This window comes from Madurella fahalii (assembly GCF_045866475.1).
Source record: "Madurella fahalii IFM 68171 DNA, scaffold_3, whole genome shotgun sequence".
NCBI lineage: Eukaryota > Fungi > Ascomycota > Sordariomycetes > Sordariales > Madurella > Madurella fahalii.
In genome coordinates this window covers 4,191,542-4,208,739 of record NW_027263973.1, presented here as the reverse complement: position 1 = coordinate 4,208,739, position 17,198 = coordinate 4,191,542, and the positions used below count along the sequence as shown (strand labels likewise).

Below are 17,198 nucleotides of genomic sequence, written 5' to 3'. Positions count from 1 at the left end.
GCCTTCGTAACATTCTGTACATGAAGATATAACTATTTGGTGTTTTGCAATGTCTTTGCAGGCTTCGTCTCTAAAAATGCAACCCTTGTCACCCAACGGTACTCTACCCTCAATAGGTACTCTACACCGATGCCATGCTTACTATACTACTATGACAAGTACTTCAACTTTTCACACTTCCCTCTTCATACCTACCTTACTCATAGGCAATCGACGGATTACCAGGGAGAGTATCGAGCCCTACAGAATCATCGTCAGCCATCTCCTTTTTTTTCTCACCCGACAACATCACGACAGAAAATAAAACGCAACTTACACCCATCAACGTCCTCCCGCACCCGCTCGGGCACGGTGCAGCGATTAGCCTCCTCAACAGTCTGCGTCTTGAGGCCGGCACACGTCGCGCCAAAACAGCCACCGTCCATGGCCCGCTGCAGCGAATCCCCCTTCCAGCCAAAGACGTAGTCGCCATGCTGGCCATATCCCGTCGGGTCGCCGGTGCTGAGCACGAACGGTTGGGAGCCGTCCTCGGGCCACTCGGCCGGGTCGTTGAAGAGGGAGGTGTCCCAGACGATCTGTCCAACAGTCTCAGTAAGCGTGGGTTCCGTAATTACCGCTAAGAGATGGGGGGAAGCGGAAGGCGGGGTCTTACCTCGAGCATAATCTGCGGGATCTTAACCGGGTGCGTGGATGGGCAATCGCCGCCTACGCTATTGCCGGTGAAGGCGTGGGGGCCGGAGACGGGGTAGGCAACGTGTGATTTGTGGTCGGGGGAGTCAAGGTTCTTGCCGTCCCAGCAACTAGATCCAGTCAGCACCATCGGTCATCAAGGGAAATGAAGCGCATGGTAGAGACATACGTAGGGTACAGTATATTGGAGCGGATCCCGTGGCACGGCCCAGAGGGGAGCGCCTCAGTGTCGAGCCGGGGGTCGGCACACGGGGCGGCGTCGTCACCGCGGAAATTGGGACCCGAATAGCATCGGAAGCAAGTCTGCGACTTCATGCCGCTGCCCCGCTTCTCGCGCTGGTTGGCGTCGCCAACGAGCATACGGAAACCCTGGGTCGTACAAAGTAAGTATGGGGGCGCATTGGGTAGGGGTAGGTGGAGACTTACGGGCTTGAAGGCGGTCACGCCGCCGCGGCCAGGGGAGACGTAATAAACGACAAAGCCGCCCTTCGTTTGCGTCGTAAACCGATCGCCAAAGAGGAGTCTAACCCGTACCTAGTTAGCTTCCATTGAGATGCCTACTGACCGGCACAGGCTGCATTGCTTTACCTATTGGGGATCTGCGGCACGCGCTTATAGCTGCCGTTCCGCGCCTTGAAGTATAAGTTGGCAGTCCAGTAGTTAGACAGGTCTTCGGAGAAGCTACAAGTCGTGCAGCTCGCCATCTCGCCAATGTCGGCCACTGGCATTGTCACGTTGAAGATGTTGCCTCCGACAACCTGATGCATATGCGGAGAAGGCGCCTGTCCTGGGTTTACCAAGGGATCGATGCGGTCGATGACAAGTTGAGAACAGCCGAACCGGAGCATGGTCGGGCTGTTGCCGCCTCCTCCCGGGAAGCCGAACTGAGGCGCTGCCTTGGCGAGCGCGGCAAGGGCCAGGGCTGACCAGAGCATGATGTTTACGTGCTGTCGCGGTCTCTGTGAGCGAGATGGTGGAACTGTGCAAGACGGCGATGTCTGGTTGGAGACTGGGTGCGAGCAGAACTCCTAGGTCAGTCCATCCCTTTTATACTATTCCATCCGCATGAAGCCGAACTGACACAATCCCACGTTTCCCGGACTTCGTGATATTGTTTGTCGAGTAATGGCCGAGCCAAGGACCGTCATTCTTTCTAATTACATTTTGTGATGGAGGCCAATATCACTCGGTTGCTTCCGGCCTATAAGAAGCGTCATAACCAGCCCTTGTGACGTATCAGAGGTCGTGTCTTTCAACGACAAATTTGCCGTTTCTACCGGACGAACGGCACTGGCTGATGCTTCGTCCATCCACGGGTAATGCAGCCACTGGGTCCCCCGCCCATCCACGGGTAATGCAGCCACTGGGTCCCCCGCCCATCCACTACGGACACGTGGGCTTTTGATGGAAACGAGAACCGGGATTCCAACAGATGGGACAGTGAGGCAGGCACCGGCGTGGTGGGGCTCAGTATATATTATTTTTGATCCGGGTCGTCTATCCGCGTGGTAGATGTTAGCTTCTGAATCTTCTAGAAATTAGATAAATGACAGGGTGAAATCCGCTGGGATTTGGGGGTTACACTGCCTACCCGTGCTTGCCGAGACGTAAAGAATCTCTCCCAGTAACCTAGCTTCTATCATGGCCCAGCTTTGACAGCCCAACCGGGTAGCGGAAGAGGGTGACACGGCTACCCTGGGGGGCAGGTGGCAAGTCCAATCGATACACGCAACTTCTAGACCGCATCATAATTTCCACGTTAGCCACGGGTGTGATCAGGTGATTCCTCAGATTTAGGCTCGAGCTCGGTCTTGCATCTGCGCTGCCGATTGCCTGCCGGGTGCCAAACCGCGGCGATCGATGGAATCTAAAGAGCTGACAGTCCTCTCACGGTTATTTAAATGAATGCTCTAGCGGCACTGATACAGGAACAACGTACTTGCCGTGCACCTGTTGTAAATTTGTCCAGGGTAAGGGGAAAGCTGATGAGTTAGGGAATGGGATACAAGCCGGGGACAGAGCACGGTGTTAGAGACAAACACAGAACGAGGGTGTGATTGTCCACCCGTTGAGGTTAAAGCCATGAGATTAAATTATATTGATCTTATATTTGCGGAGCTAATTAATCGTCATGGTGTGTGAAAGTTCGATTCCGGTGGGGGAGGGCCTTGGCCTACGAGTAGGTGGTTACACATGGGTCCGCAGGATCGCTTGTCAATTATAGCATCCATCTGACGAATCGAAGTCGACTAGTGCCGAAGATAGCATGAGAAAACTTCGAGAGATGATTTTAATGACGTTGCTGAGAGAGTAACAAAGGACATATACTTTTACTCTCAAGAGACAGGCCGGAGAATACCTCGGGACAAGCGCAACTTCAATGTACGATGTATCCAGTTCGGCCCGATGCAGTTTATTTCTATGGACCCAGTCCGTCACGAACCAGAAGTAGTCCATGTTTCCACTCTCAGTATACTCTCGACTTTGTTGGTCCCACGGAATCTATCTTCAAATCACACACAGCGTCCTCTGGCCAAGGCCGTTCTCGTAATCCCGAGAGGCCCATATTGTATTTGTGATGCAATAAGCCCTTCGTCACCGTCAGCCGACGTAAGTCTGTTAATAAGAGAGGGTTTGTGACTCGGTACTGCATGTATTCGCGTTAAGCGCGGGACGCAACTGCACCTCCGGCACCTGTCGACTCATTATCTCCACGAAGGAGTGCTGCCGACTGGTCAGCCAAGCGGTGTACTTGGTGAATTTCGATTGCGTTGGGTGCAACAAACCCTGAACCATAACTTGGAGGAAGGCACCGAATCCAGTCCCTCGCAATAACTTGAACCTTGTATGAGAGTTGATCGTCACGGTGACTCTATCCACGGGGCGAGGGAACGTTTGCGTCATGAAGTGCTGTGGCTATCTCCTTCACGTTATTCACCGGCCGTTACCGCATATTTGCACACAAATAGTATCCCAAGTCCGCAGCCTAAAATATTGAGGGGGGCTTTTCGGACCGTAGGAAAGGTCTCACTATACCGTAGCCCCACATATCCCCATACATATCCCTAACCCTGACGCGCGCCCATTAAAGATGGGCACGACAATGGACGCAAGACTCCCATTTCACTGCAAAAAGCCCACCAAATACTGCAATTGCAATTGACGTTGTTAAAGTGCTCAATTCGACTCAATTCGTTGATATCTTACAAGGCCCAAATAGGCACTGTTTTCCTACAGTTTGACGGCCCAGTTGTCCATCTGCCTGTCCATCTGCCTGTCCATCTGACTAAGCGCCTCCCCTGCTTCCACGCCCTCTACCACGCCCTCGTCGCGATCGTTGTGGAGCTGCTTGACTGGTGATACTCTCGTTGTTGTTGTCGTTGTTGTCTTCTTCCTACACGCCTGCGCATTGCGCTCCCACTGCGCCCAGACCTCTCCTGCCACGGCCTCCCCTGCTTCCACGGCCTCTTCTACGCCTTGTTCGTTGTAATCCTGGTTGACTGGCGTTGTCGTTATTATCGTCCTGCGCTAGGTTGACGCCCTCCCATTGCGACGCGTGCCGGCAGATAGATAGCTATAATCCTGTCGCCTCGGAGTGCTGGGAGCCCTGGACTGAAGCCTGGGTCGAGATGGCAGTCGAACGCGGTGCGTTGGGATCTGCCGCGAAGACTTCTGTGTGGCGCGGGCGGCCACGCAAGTGGTCAACGCGATCGAATTCGTGGTATCGAAGATACTCATCCTCGTTAGCCAGAGATCTATCCAGCCACTAGAATAGATGGAAATCTTCCTTGTGAAGTATGAGCCCGCCGTTCTAGTGTCGTTGAAGGAGCTTATATGCGCAAGGAAGTCCGAACTGCGTAGTAAATTTGCCTGTACAGGGACGAAGCGGAGGGGGGTTCTGCTCTATACTAGACAGTAAAGCTCCCATTATATGGCGATGCTCGTGCGCAATACGCTTCAAGGCGCTGACAGCGATCTTAAGAGGAGTATCGCCAAGCTACGTTTGGCTCAGAAATTCGCGTCTGAGGCGGTTTTTCTGCTCCTGCTGCGCCTCAGTAATATTGATCTTCATCTGGGCCACCATATTAAACGACTGGTCTACTACCTGCTTGACAGTGTTGTTGCCAGTGACCAAAAAGCTCTTGAGATACCTGTTGGCCGATTCTACTAGCGATGTAGTTCGCTAGCCGAAGTTGAGATAGTTGTTGGTATAGCAAGTCGCCCAGTCAGCTACAACAGGCATATAAGTCTCCTCAATATACTGGATAATAGCTGCCTGTGTAGAAAAGAAGGCTTTTAGCTTTTCCCATGCAATGTTGAAGTCTTCTAAGGTAGTAGAATACAGTACGTATTGCCAGAGCTTGTATAAGCCAGCGCACGAGTATTCCACAGTCTCTGGAACTGGGCCAAGGTCGCCATCTTGCGTAGGGAGCTGATTGAGGCGCGTGACAACCGCTTGATCCTCCTCGTCAAGATCGTGGTTGTTGTTGCCATTAGCTTGCGTTGCAGTGTAAGCAGTGGCGACCTGGGCTACAGCCTGCTTATCCCACTTGCGCTTGATATATAAGACTATGTTCTTGTTGATGTGGAAGATACAGAGCTGCGCCTTCGCCTCTGGATAGACGCGCGTAACTACGTTCCTCAACGCCGCGTCGTAATCCGTGATAGTAACTGTAGGAGGGCAAGTGTTGATCTCGAGGCGCAAGGCGTTGACTTGATCCACCAACCAGTTAAAACCTTCCTAGCGTTTGTTGTTGATGAGGCCAAACGCGCAACTAAAGACCTTTCCTAAGCCACCAACTCATATTATCTAGAAGAAAGCGAGGCCCTTGTTATTAGTCTTGTAGGTATTATCGTAGAGCTGTACCTAAGGATTTAGTACCCACTGTTCCTTATAAAAGTCGTCAGTCCAAAGCAAGCCTTCGGGCTTATTCTGATCCTGCGCCGACCAGAGTACGCGGTATAGAACGCCTTTGGCATCAAGCATCTTCAGAACTGCTTGGAAAGGTGTATATCCATCGAGAGCATCCTTGCGCAAGCGGTACCGCAGATTCTTCAGCTGACGACGCGTGAAAACAAAGCCGGGAAACCTTGTACGCAATGCTGATGCGATTTGACGACCTGATACTGAAGGCTTGTCGATATAAGCCGCTACAAATGCCCTATGCTCAGCGCTCCACTTCCGTAAGCTTGAAATACCCTCACGACTCTCAGCTGGTGGGTGGTTATGGGCCTCGTGGCCTTATCGAATCTCTAAGGTCCATTTGCAATCGTGTTCCCTCAGCGCCTTTGCAGTGGCTTGCCAGCTGCAATTCAGCTTCGCGGTAGAGCTGGAGCGCCGTGCGATGGTATCGCTAGGGCGTATCTGGTCTCTGACGCAAGCAAAATCCACCCTGGTATAGCCAAAGCCTTTGACGTTGTTATTTGTACGCGCTTTGCGAATCCCAAACCCGGCTTGCGCTCCCCATTCCTCGAGATCCTTGGCTACGTCGGCAATTGTATCGTACTTGTATGTGAGGAGCTTGTGGTCGGCAGGAGGGTTTGTCAACGGTTGTGGGATGTCCTCTAGCTCGTCGTCGTTACTACTGCTCTCGATATCGTTGTCGGCGTCGAAATTCGCTGTGGGATCAGGATACGCGTCCATATCTATCAAGAATTAGCAACAGGAAAGTGCGTAAAAGCCGAACTTACTGCGCAGTTGACGGCGCGATTGAAGGCGATTCCAGAGCTCTTGTCGGCGTTGTTGTAAGTAAGATAGAAAGGTGGTGGCAGTGATGGTGGCAGCAATTGATAGGATACGCGCGCGTTAGGGTTAGGGATAATGTGGGGCTACGGTATAGTGAGACCTTTCGTACGGTCCGAAAAGCCCCCTCAAAATATTACCAGATGCTCACTTCCATTGTTACCCAAGTGACTCCATATCACCACAACTGCTGCCACGGAGACGATCGTATCGGCCGCTTACAATGCATCTCTTTCAGATAGTACCCCTGGGGTGTGGCGGTTTGTTCTGTCAGGGTTAAAAGCTCCACGTGACGTTCTCTATCCTACTTCATGGCAGCCAAGGCGAGGTCGTTTAAGGGTCAATTGCGGTCATAGCACCTAACAACTCGTACTCTAGTTCGAAGCCAGACTAAAGTAGGATGAAGGAGCTTGAGAAACAAGGCTAAAACCTTGTACTAATCTCTGCTTTATAGGCGATCCGGATAATCAAGAAAGAAAAGACGGTCCTGTCCTACTAGCATCAGGGAGAATTAGGGTTAGGATGAAATACCCTTCTCAATGCCGCCTGTTACCCTGACCATCTCCGTAGACCCTGCGTCAGGAACCTATCGCCCCTGGTACACGTTAGGATCTCCATTAACCCGCGGCAACACTCTATAGACTACTCCAGGCTAGTGCATTGGCGTTCGATTGGTCATTCAGTTTCATAATCGCTGCATCGCCATTAAGGTCCACCACCTCAGAACAGACCGTATTCCCGAACCCGTGTCATCCATCATACTACCGACCAAAAAGACAGCCAACAAAGCACAACGCGCAGCCAGCGCTTCTGATCCATTATTCCTAGTCCAAATCGCAGGCCGTAGTCAAGAATTCTTCCCTACTCTTCCTCGACTCTGACGCTTGGCCCGATCTTTACTTCTGGGCATCGATTCAGAAACAGCATAGGAGACCCCTCGGGAACATGCGACTGGGGCGAGCACTATCAGTACCGCTGCTTTCTTTTTCTTCTTGTTCTTAGTATGAGCTCTTTTCGCTTGGGTTCTAGCTTTTGGGGCCCTTGCTCAGGCCCGAATTCGCGCTTGTTGCTAGGTAACTTCAACATGGAAACGCCTTAGAAGCCGAGGTCGGGTTCCTCGTCGAACTTCTCCTCGGGCAGCATGTCTAGCTTCACCTCGTCCCTAACGCCAGACTTCTTCTCCGGCCTATCCTTCTTCGGTAGTAGCCAAGAATTTACCCAGGCGTTATCGATACGTTCGACCTTGTCTAGCCCGGGCTCCTCGTGAGGCACCGGTTCGTCCTCCGTGGGTTCGGAGTAAAAAGGATCTTCAAACACTTTCTTCCCTTGACGTTTCTTCTTGGTGGTGACGTGGCCCCAGACGTCAAAGGTAAAAGGAGGCTCCTTGTTTTCTTTGAGAGCTGGCGTTGGCTCCGCTCGGCGCGCGTCACGTTTTGCCCTTCCGCAAGCGTAGCTACCGATCGTCACCTCCCTCGACCGTGATGGATTGGGGAAGGGGATAGCGTCTCCTGATGTGTCCGTTTTGGGGGTCAACGGCTCCGGATCTCGGGCAAGAGATAGGGCCTGGACCTTTTCGTTGTAAGCCTCGATCATCTCCTTGAGCAAGACCTTGGCGATGGCCATTCCATCGCTGAAGCTGGTTGGGATCTCGGTACTCAGAAGAGCCTCGGAATCTTGGAGCGCGGCCTTGATTTTTGACTTTAGGAATGTTGAGAGCCACGTATCGTCCACCACTGGCGTAGGATAGGCGTCTTTCAAAATGTCGATGAGCACGAAGGCACTCATTCCCTCGCTGCGTTGGGTTATTCGCTCCTTTGCCAGGGCTCCAAGAGCATCCAGGCCGTACTCTTGGGCGAGACCATAGACCTGGAAGCTGACCTTAAGCCTAGCGATGGCTTCTTCGTTACCAGTGGCCGCACCTTGCCAGGGCAGCTCACGGTACTGACCCGTGTAGAGGTATTGGATGAAGACATGGCCGGCGTTGACTGAGATATGTTTGAGAGCAGCTGTGTGCTTTGTCGTCTTGCCGAGCTCAGCTAGTTTGGGTGTGGACTGGAGGAAGCCCCAGTGAACATTGAGGGAGGCGCCGCCGGCGAATTTCAAGGTGCTGAGGCGGGTGCTAAAGGGACTGTCACGATACCATTGTTAGGAATCGCGAAGACGGGGGATAGCAATTTAATTAAGGTAGGTGGAGATGGTAGTTATGCTCACGATGTGTCAAAATCGATGCTTGTTTGCTGACCACCCGAACGTACGGCACGACTACCCTCGATTTGCGACTCGGGCTCTGGTATATGCTCACATGATGGGAACATGGCGGCGTAACAAAGGGGGAGGTGGAGGACGACTAAAACGTAGAACGCAAAGGTCAGGTAGGTAGTTGGGGATGGTTGTGGGGATTGAGCACTGGAAATAGAAGTAACGCGATAGATAAGGTAAGCTTGGATGCAGCCTACTATTTCCATTAATCCCTCCAGGGAGCCAACCAACACCTTGAGGTGTTGCGGAAAGATTGGAAGCCGGCTGGTCTGCCTAGCGCCGGTTGGGTTACACCGGTGGCGCATGTGTGCACATTGTGGCCCTGTGATTTGCCGGGTGGGAGGCCGCAGAACAGCACACCCGGTCGGTGGGGAAATGATTGGACCTGCGGTGTGCTTCTCCGCAGTCTCACCGGGGCAGACGCATGATGTATCTGGGCCAAAGCATCAAGTCCTTCTTACGCAATGATGACCTACTAACTGCGAGTCGCAAAAACGAACTGCTAAGGCAAGGTACTATAGCACCGCATCAAGTGAGCTTTTAAACGTGTTAGGTCAACTTTGAAACTAATTAAGGTACCTTACCTACCCTGTGACGTCGTTGAGGCCGGCGAATTAGACTTCCAACTTCGCGACATCGAACCATGTCTATTATATCTACCTCTGATTCTTCAACCGTGCCGATGTATTCAACTGAAAGGACCATTCGCCGGAGAAGGAGAGAGCAAGAATTAGTGAGTTGTGACGGCGATGGTTGGATTGCGACGAACGTACCTTAGCTGATTTATAATCTTTGGCTCTGTGACTTACTAAACAATTGAAGTATTAGTGGTTGCAAGTCACAGCGATATATATATATTCTCCGCCGGTGGATAGCGTTTTACGTATAGAAGTGGGTATTCGACAGCGTCCTATCTATCCTATGATATAACAATGTACCATCTATCGCGTTTATCGCATATCTCGCATCCATCGGGCACCCTGATGCCCGGACTCCTGACGGGCTTCTGTTAATGCTATAATGTCGGCCAATGAAACCGAATCGCCTCAAGTTTCATTCCGGACTACCCATTGTTCGTCGATACAGACCTACCGCTACCACTACCGCCACCCTGAGTTTTGATCTTGAGGAACGGTACCATACAGAGGCTGATGAAGTTCATGGCGGTGGCAAGCCAGAACAGCGCAGCGTATGGCTCAAATGGATCATTCACATAATAGCCAGTGGTTGCAGGCTTGTCGGAAACGCTGGTAAATACCGCAGCAAATATGCCGAGACCGACAGTGACCGCGAGCTTGATAGTCGTTTGGAACACGGAGCTGGCGATTGACTGCTGGGATTTGGGTAGCGAGGAGATGACGTACATCTGGTGACAGAAGAGTCAAATCAACATCGGCATCAAAAATTCGCGCTACTGAAATTAACCTGAGTCCGGCCACCTACGTTGACGACGTTGAACTCCAAATCGGTCCCAACGACAACTATGGCCATGGCCGGAAATGTAAACGCCCAGTAAGAGGCGCCCATGCGCTGGACAGCGACGAGGAGAAAGGAGATGATGAAGGCAGCGGCCCCAATGCCCATCAACAACTTATTTGAGACCTTGTGCAGTAGCCGTCCGGCAATGAACTACAGGAGACTTGTCAACACACGGTTCAGGGTCTGCAAGGAACTTGATGAAAACTTACATTAACGACGACTCCGCTGACGGCGGTTGGGAGCATGCATACAGCCGTGATCAGCGCCGAGTATCCGAAGAGCTCCTGGAGGTAGAGGGCGGCGAAGAAGAACAGCGCCGGAAACGAACTAAACCCGAGCAGTAGAATTCCAAGAAGCTGAGGGTGACGTGTTAGCAACTGCACCCGCCTCTCGAGGGTTCAGTGATCAACAGACCAAAGAAAACTCCCTGTCGCGCCAGATCTTCAGTGGCATGAGTGGATGCTTGAAACGACTCTCCCACCAGATGAAGATGGAAACCATGGCGAGACCTAGGATTATAAATACCAGGACGTATGGGGTTTTCCAGCCCCGCTCGGCGTCCGGGCCGATGCTAAACGACATCGAGTTGGTAATCGTATCGAGGAGGTCGCCATCCATGTCAGGTCGGGCTTCAGTAGTACGCATCTGATACCGGCCGTGAACAGACCAATTCCGCCGATAGTCAAGATGGCGCCAACGATGTCGAATTGCTTGAGCGATTCTTTGGAGAGCGGCAACTTGTTACTGTCGTCAACGGGGACAGTGAAGCAGGCAATGATGGCCACTGCCAAGTAAATTATGGATAGCAGCCAAAAGGTAGCTCGCCAGCCGAAAAACTGCGTCGCGATGCCTGACAGGATTGAGCTGAACACGAAGCCCAGGTGGTTCCCCGAGGTAAAACACGCAAAGGCGTAGTTCTTCCTCTTGGATGGTTTGTTGTAGATACTCCCCAGCATGCCCTGGGCGGCGGGGATGGTGGATGCCGAGGCTAATCCCATGACGCCGTTCAACACGTCGAGGGTGATAGCATCTCTCGCGAACCCCGTCCCGAGCGCGACAACGGCGAAGAGAAAGAGGCTCGTGAGAAGTATGCCCCTTCGACCAAACATGTCGGCAAGCTTGCCAAAGAAGAGCAAGAAAGATCCCGACGTCAGGCTACTCGGCCCATCAGCTCGTTGCTATCCAAAGAGAGAGAGACAGACGCAAATGCAGACAAAAAAGGATTTGGAAAGAACTCATGATGAGGAAGCCGTCATCCATGTTAACTGCGAGGTCGTCATGTTGAGATCTCGTTTTATGAATGAGGAGACAACAAGCGTGCCGCCCTGAAGGAAACTGGGCATGGCCACGCTCATGGTTGCCGCCACGACGAACAGAACCTCGTGGACCGTCGACCGAAAGATGGGTGGGCGGCCGCCGGCATCATTTGCTTCAGAAGGGTTAATGTCCGATTCTGACATAATGACAGCCTTTGTGTCATTCTCGCATTTCTTCTCGTCTAGTTGAGCCGGCTGCCCCTGCAAAGCGGCAGGCCCGAGTTCCATATCTGCCTCTGCGCGCAAAACCATTGAGAATGGCGCTGTTTCGCTGCGGGCGCGACACGCGAATGCGTCGCTCAAGATAGATAGAGAGAGAGAGAGTGCTGAGGCGGAAATGCCTTGAAACTTGGAAGAGCTTGTCGGAGAGCGACAGCGGACGTCAGGGCCTTGGATGTCTACGCTAGCAGGCGGGGGCACAGGGGCATACCGCACAGTCTGTGCAGAAGCGTAGGTACTGTACTATGCGTCATGTAGGTTGGCGGATTCCAGGCGGTGTCTTTCGGATCTGCCGGTTTTATATAAATCAAGGTCGCCACGATAATCTCTTTTTTTTTTCTTTTCAAATCCTCCGAGTCTTAAACCCAACGAGCTTTGTTCTGAGATACGGGCCGAGATAACACGAGAAGCAGAAGAGCCATCACTGAAGGTGCTTAACCTCTGGATATGCGCTTCAACCCCATTCTCGTGGGTTTGAGAATACTGAATCACGCACATAGGCGTGATTCTCACACCGCCTCTCAGCCTTCTTTCCGTGCACCTTCCGCTTTAGGGCCCCCTGTCTCATGTCGCTTCCGGCACCGGGGTCTACAAGTGTGTTAATACAACGTTATACATAATATACTAATAATGAGAATACACTGTTGTATACAGATAACTATGCTATTATACCGTTGTATGTAAGGTACTGAAGCCTACCTTCTACTTGGGGGGCTTGAACTCGAGGCCAATGAGATGTCGTATTAGTGCCCCTCGGAACATTAATTATGTACCTTAGCAATCCTCTAGACGGCGGGATCGCCCTGCCGCACGGGATCATGGTCTCACTATTTGAACAGCGCCTCAGCGGGCCGATCCAACCAGATATTTCTCACGACAGAGTAGGGTGGCGACTTCTTGTTAATAAACTCGAGACTTGCGGGAGATGAATGGGAGCAACTGCGCCATTCTCTCTTTGAAACCCTCTCACAGTTATTCCCACCAGACCGAGCTTCTGTGGCGTGATTGCACCAACAGCCAATAGCCATGGCAGCATCCTAGCCGTTCCCCCCTTTCCAGACCGGGGATTACCTCTCGATGATAAACCAGTTCCCCGAGAACGTGCCCATCGTGGTGATCCACTACCTCCGCTTCCACCCAGTCGCCGTCTATCCCCCGGATTCTCCGTTTGCCAATCTTGAGCCCGTCTCTGGCCGCGATGCCTTTTACAAGCGCTACGCCCCGCCGGCACAGCGGCCGCTAGGGAAATCGGTATTACCACTGGTGAGTCGCGCTTCTCCGCTGGACCTATTCGAGAGCTATATGCAGTCATTTACGGACAAAAGTATAGCCCCCAAGGTGGAGATGATAGCGATCGATTGTGTAGATTCGCCGGCGTCGCGGATCAAGATGTACCTGAGAACGTCGGTCACCACGCTGGCAGGGGCGAGGGACACATACACGCTCAGGGATCGGCTGGACGGCGAGACGGTGGAGGCCGGGCTGGACGCCATGGGCCAGCTTTGGCGCATCTTGTTCCGTCTCGACGCGCTTGGGGACATCGACGATGTCGACGTGCTCCCTGCGGGTTCCTACTGCGGTTTTGCGGTCGAGATGAAGCCGGGGAGGGCACGGCCGAAGGTGAAGATGCACATCCCGGTGCGAAAGATCGAGGGAACCCACGCCTAGCTGATCGAATCCCTGTCGAATTGATACCGCTGCAGGGGCGACGAGGGGTTCGCCTTATCGTACTAAGGCTACCTGGAGAAAGCCTTGTACGTAAAACCTTCCAATGATAGTTGTGCGTGAAGTCTCGAGTGCTGATCGCTGACGGAGGAAAATAGCCCCCGACACGGCCTCGACGAGACGAACGGAACGCACACATTTGTCTCGTTCGCGTATACAGCCGAGACCGGGGTGTATATAACCATGTGCTACTCGACCAAGATTTTTGGACCTCGTGTTCAAGAGGACATTTGGAAAGGCTATGACGACCTGTGGGCTACGGAACGAATATATTAATGTTGTTTTTATTTTTGTTCTATTCGAGTTTTCATACGGGGCCTATTCGATGACGCCAGTACTAGCCACAGCCTTCACAACAGCCAGACACGGCCTCTGGAGAAACTCTTCCCAGAAATCCGGGTCGGTCTGTACCACCGGAGCGCTCGTGTAGGGCACAATCTCCACCGCCTGTAAACCAAATTTCTCGTACATTTCCTTGGAACCTGAATAGATGGTCTCCAGGCACCTCCCCACGAATTCCACCGGTGGCGTAGAGTGCAGCACACACACGTACTCTACACCTCCGGGAATCTTCTTTATGTCTCTGCAGATACCGCCGTACTTGCCACTCTGGAGCACCGGACTCCAGGGATCCGCATCACGTACACCGATGAAAACACCGCCAGGTTTGAGGTACTTCCTAATGTTGCGAAGCATATTCTCCAGCGTTACAATCGAGCCGGTGAAGCTGAAAATCCAGTTGCCCATAACCACGTCGTAGCCCTCTGCCAGCAGAGGCAGGTGGTCAAGGGGCTGGGCGACGTCGGCTTCAAAAAACCGGAGTCTGTAGTTGCCGCTACTATTGTCCCTTTCGGCCTGACGTTGCCCGGCGTTAAGCATGCCGGCAGATATATCGACGACATCGACTCCCGCAGCACCTAGCTCGAGGGCCTTGCGCGCGTGCCGGCCCGTGCCGCCGCCTAGGTCGAGGACAGATAAACCGGTGCAATCGCCAAGGGCGAGCTGGATGAGCTCAGACTCGAGCCGCCCGGAGGGGACCTCGGCATAGCCATCATAGGCGTCGGCGGCTTTGTCGTAGTCTTCCTTCGCTTGTTCAGATGCCGGCATGGTAAAAGCAGCTGGAGCGTGATGAACCACAAAGCTGGCCCATTTGGAAGAAGGAGCAGCATCAACAGGTTCTGATCATTCATTCACCTCGATTGGCCCCGTGGCATATTAGACAGCCGTAGCAGCCGTCCAGACGTGGGGGATTAGAATCGTGAATTATCAACTCCTTAAGCGGGATGGTTTTGTGTGAAAGATTGTGGCGCCGAGGCAGGCAGATGAGTGCATTTGATACCATGCACCTTGCTGAATAAAACTTGCTCAAATGGTCTCTAACCCCTGCTCGTTCCATTCTTTCAGGGGGTTATATGCTATGGATAGGTGGGCCCAGCCTGCCCCGCCGTTGCACCCCTCCGTGCAACCACAATCCGCCTCACGATAATTACCCCGACGTTGTACCCTCATACAGCGTGGCAGAAGGCTAGGCTAAATAATGGGGCCGTAGCACAGGCACTACCATGTCAATCGGTGAGGTGTACAGTACAGCAGGTCAGCCTACGATGCAACCAGCTAATTACATTTAGCATACCCCTGCCCGGCCCGTTGCCCTATTGTGGTTATTGTGGTACGTATACACTTCCCGGGATTGTACAGCCCAAGAGAGATTTACTCACGCGGAGCATAGCAGACACCACTTGGGAATTGCACTAAATACCACGCGTTGTGCATTGCATGTGCATCTACCCTGTCCCTAGCCCGAGCCGTCTCAGTAAAAAACAAAGGCCCTGACCTCGATGCTGTGGCGTGGGACTCTCGACCCAGCCTCTCCTAGGTCGAACGAGCAGTGAGGCACTGCGAGACTTTGGCCCTTGTCCGAGTCGTAGGCGTTGAAGATGGCCACCTCTGAGTCCAGCTGGTCCGGGATGTAATACCACTTGTGGTTCGGATGGTGGTGGATTTGGAAGACCTCGTTGGCCACTGTGGGGAAGACCTCGTCCACCTTGAGAAGGTCCTTATTCGGGTCTACACTCTTGGGGTCAAGGAATGCCAAGGGAAAGTCCCGGCACGGACCAGAGAGTGGCTTCCAGATGCTAATTGGGGGTTCCATCTTGTTAGCTGCCTGACCGGGGGACTGAGAGGAGGTTCCTCTGTACTTGATGACCTGGTACTTGCGGCTCAACATCTGATCTTTTTCCTCGCCGAAATACCTATCTACTCTCGAGTTAAGCTCGACTGTTGTATAATCTGCTCAATCCATAATCAGCATAGCCAGAAGCAACCTGCGGCCTAAGCGGAGAAGGATACCAATATGCGCCGATAACGAAGGCTGGTGCGCATCTACGTTTTCCTCGCCCTCTGCCCGCTTCGGAAACGACGGTGCGCGCTTCCGCAGCATCCAGTCGAAGACAGTCATTTCCTTGGCCCCTAGCGTATGACACACAGAATCGTGGAGCCTAGGCAAGTAGACACTCTCGATCCACTCGTCGTTGTCAAAGTACTCAGGCCGCATACCGCTACTATCTACCGAAGCGATGACCATGCCATGGTCTTCGTAGCGGAGACCGGCGGTACGCAGATTGCGGATCTCAATACCGTGAACCGGCTCGATAACGAAGTTGTTCTGAGGGAATTCCTTGGGTGCTGCGTAGTGAAGGATGTACGGCTTGACATAGACATCTCTCGTTTCATCCCGCTTGACGTACCTCACGTCGCGACAAAAGGCTTATCGACCGTCATGTTGATGAATGAAGAAGAGCTGTTTCGGTCCTTCCGGACTAACCAAGGGTAGTGAAGGGCTGGGGAAAAGTCGGACGGTCACGGAAAGACCAGATACAAGGCGAAGGCCTTGGATACCTTCCACTTATCGTCCTCCACAATTTCCACTTGTAGGCCCTGCGGAATGAGCGGGGAGAGGCGCAGCAGACACGTATCGAGACACGGGCCGTGCCCAACTTGGCGCTCCCCCCTGGCCTATCGTCAACCGCTGTGGGCGTCAAAACAGAGCAAAAAGCCTCAATGAAAAGACATAGCCCTCCACTGCGCTTGCCAGTGAGCACGTTGCGATTGGCGGCATGACGCGGGGGTCGCACGAGATAACTTGGAAGAACTTCCAGGAAGCGGTAGTGGTAGGTCTCGGGCGTGATCGCATTGGGAAAGCTGCACTCCCTCGTGCCGATTATTTGCCTCTCTAAAGCATATTACCTTGCAGAATAGCCTCCCATACGTGTTATGCATAGAGGTGTGCCTCCAGCGTGGAGGCAGCATATGCGATGCAGTTTCACTAGAAGGAGGGTGGGCAAGAAAGGTCGTGTAAGCCAACCCCGCTCGGTTTGAGGTTGCGGCATGGCGATCTTCCAATGTAGACGGGGGGACCTTGATGGGGCTCTAGTATATAGCAACAGACTCTACCGCCTGCCCAGTTAAGCCTGAGTCGACAAGAACCGCAACACTTACAGCATCTAATAATTATATGAAAGATTTGTCAAGCCTCGTTTTTTCCAACTAACTTCAATACCGAAAAGAGAGGTTCTTTTGAAAATGGAGCAACCCTGGAAGACCGTCTGGCCCGCCCCTGCCGGTGCCCCTGATCAAGCCCAGACCATCCCGGACAACCTCTCGCGCGAAGAGATGACCAACCAGCGCTCTTTCGGCAGCCACGCCTCCAACACCAAGGGCCGCATCGTTCACCTCAAGAAGTGTACGTTTGGTTCCCGGAATACGTT

At 52.8% G+C, this 17,198-nt stretch overlaps 7 protein-coding genes across 7 annotated transcripts; 1 reads left to right on the top strand and 6 right to left on the bottom strand.

Annotated features, from left to right (window-relative positions):
• Nucleotides 1-196: 196 nt before the first annotated feature.
• Nucleotides 197-1,625, bottom strand: MFIFM68171_06658 (uncharacterized protein; the record flags this gene model as incomplete). Its single annotated transcript, XM_071062078.1, has 6 exons — nt 197-240; nt 317-575; nt 653-800; nt 860-1,059; nt 1,117-1,213; nt 1,279-1,625. The coding sequence occupies 6 exons, from the start codon at nt 1,623-1,625 to the stop codon at nt 197-199; spliced, it is 1,095 nt and encodes a 364-aa protein (XP_070918179.1).
• A 4,307-nt stretch (nt 1,626-5,932) lies between these two features.
• MFIFM68171_06657 (uncharacterized protein) lies at nt 5,933-6,334 on the bottom strand (the record flags this gene model as incomplete). The annotated part of the gene is made up of 1 exon (XM_071062077.1): nt 5,933-6,334. One exon carries the CDS (start codon nt 6,332-6,334, stop codon nt 5,933-5,935), a length of 402 nt encoding a protein of 133 aa, XP_070918178.1.
• A 1,194-nt stretch (nt 6,335-7,528) lies between these two features.
• Nucleotides 7,529-8,748, bottom strand: MFIFM68171_06656 (uncharacterized protein; the record flags this gene model as incomplete). The annotated part of the gene is made up of 2 exons (XM_071062076.1): nt 7,529-8,561; nt 8,645-8,748. The coding sequence occupies 2 exons, from the start codon at nt 8,746-8,748 to the stop codon at nt 7,529-7,531; spliced, it is 1,137 nt and encodes a 378-aa protein (XP_070918177.1).
• Nucleotides 8,749-9,755: 1,007 nt separating this feature from the next.
• MFIFM68171_06655 (uncharacterized protein) lies at nt 9,756-11,526 on the bottom strand (the record flags this gene model as incomplete). Its single annotated transcript, XM_071062075.1, has 6 exons — nt 9,756-10,058; nt 10,136-10,321; nt 10,381-10,527; nt 10,586-10,742; nt 10,802-11,349; nt 11,482-11,526. The coding sequence occupies 6 exons, from the start codon at nt 11,524-11,526 to the stop codon at nt 9,756-9,758; spliced, it is 1,386 nt and encodes a 461-aa protein (XP_070918176.1).
• Nucleotides 11,527-12,783: 1,257 nt separating this feature from the next.
• MFIFM68171_06654 (uncharacterized protein) lies at nt 12,784-13,707 on the top strand (the record flags this gene model as incomplete). The annotated part of the gene is made up of 3 exons (XM_071062074.1): nt 12,784-13,344; nt 13,453-13,460; nt 13,530-13,707. 3 exons carry the CDS (start codon nt 12,784-12,786, stop codon nt 13,705-13,707), a joined length of 747 nt encoding a protein of 248 aa, XP_070918175.1.
• Nucleotides 13,708-13,749: 42 nt separating this feature from the next.
• Nucleotides 13,750-14,538, bottom strand: MFIFM68171_06653 (uncharacterized protein; the record flags this gene model as incomplete). The annotated part of the gene is made up of 1 exon (XM_071062073.1): nt 13,750-14,538. The coding sequence occupies one exon, from the start codon at nt 14,536-14,538 to the stop codon at nt 13,750-13,752; it is 789 nt and encodes a 262-aa protein (XP_070918174.1).
• A 703-nt stretch (nt 14,539-15,241) lies between these two features.
• On the bottom strand, nt 15,242-16,212 carry MFIFM68171_06652 (uncharacterized protein; the record flags this gene model as incomplete). The annotated part of the gene is made up of 4 exons (XM_071062072.1): nt 15,242-15,566; nt 15,630-15,720; nt 15,781-16,138; nt 16,192-16,212. The coding sequence occupies 4 exons, from the start codon at nt 16,210-16,212 to the stop codon at nt 15,242-15,244; spliced, it is 795 nt and encodes a 264-aa protein (XP_070918173.1).
• Between the last annotated feature and the right edge of the window lie 986 nt (nt 16,213-17,198).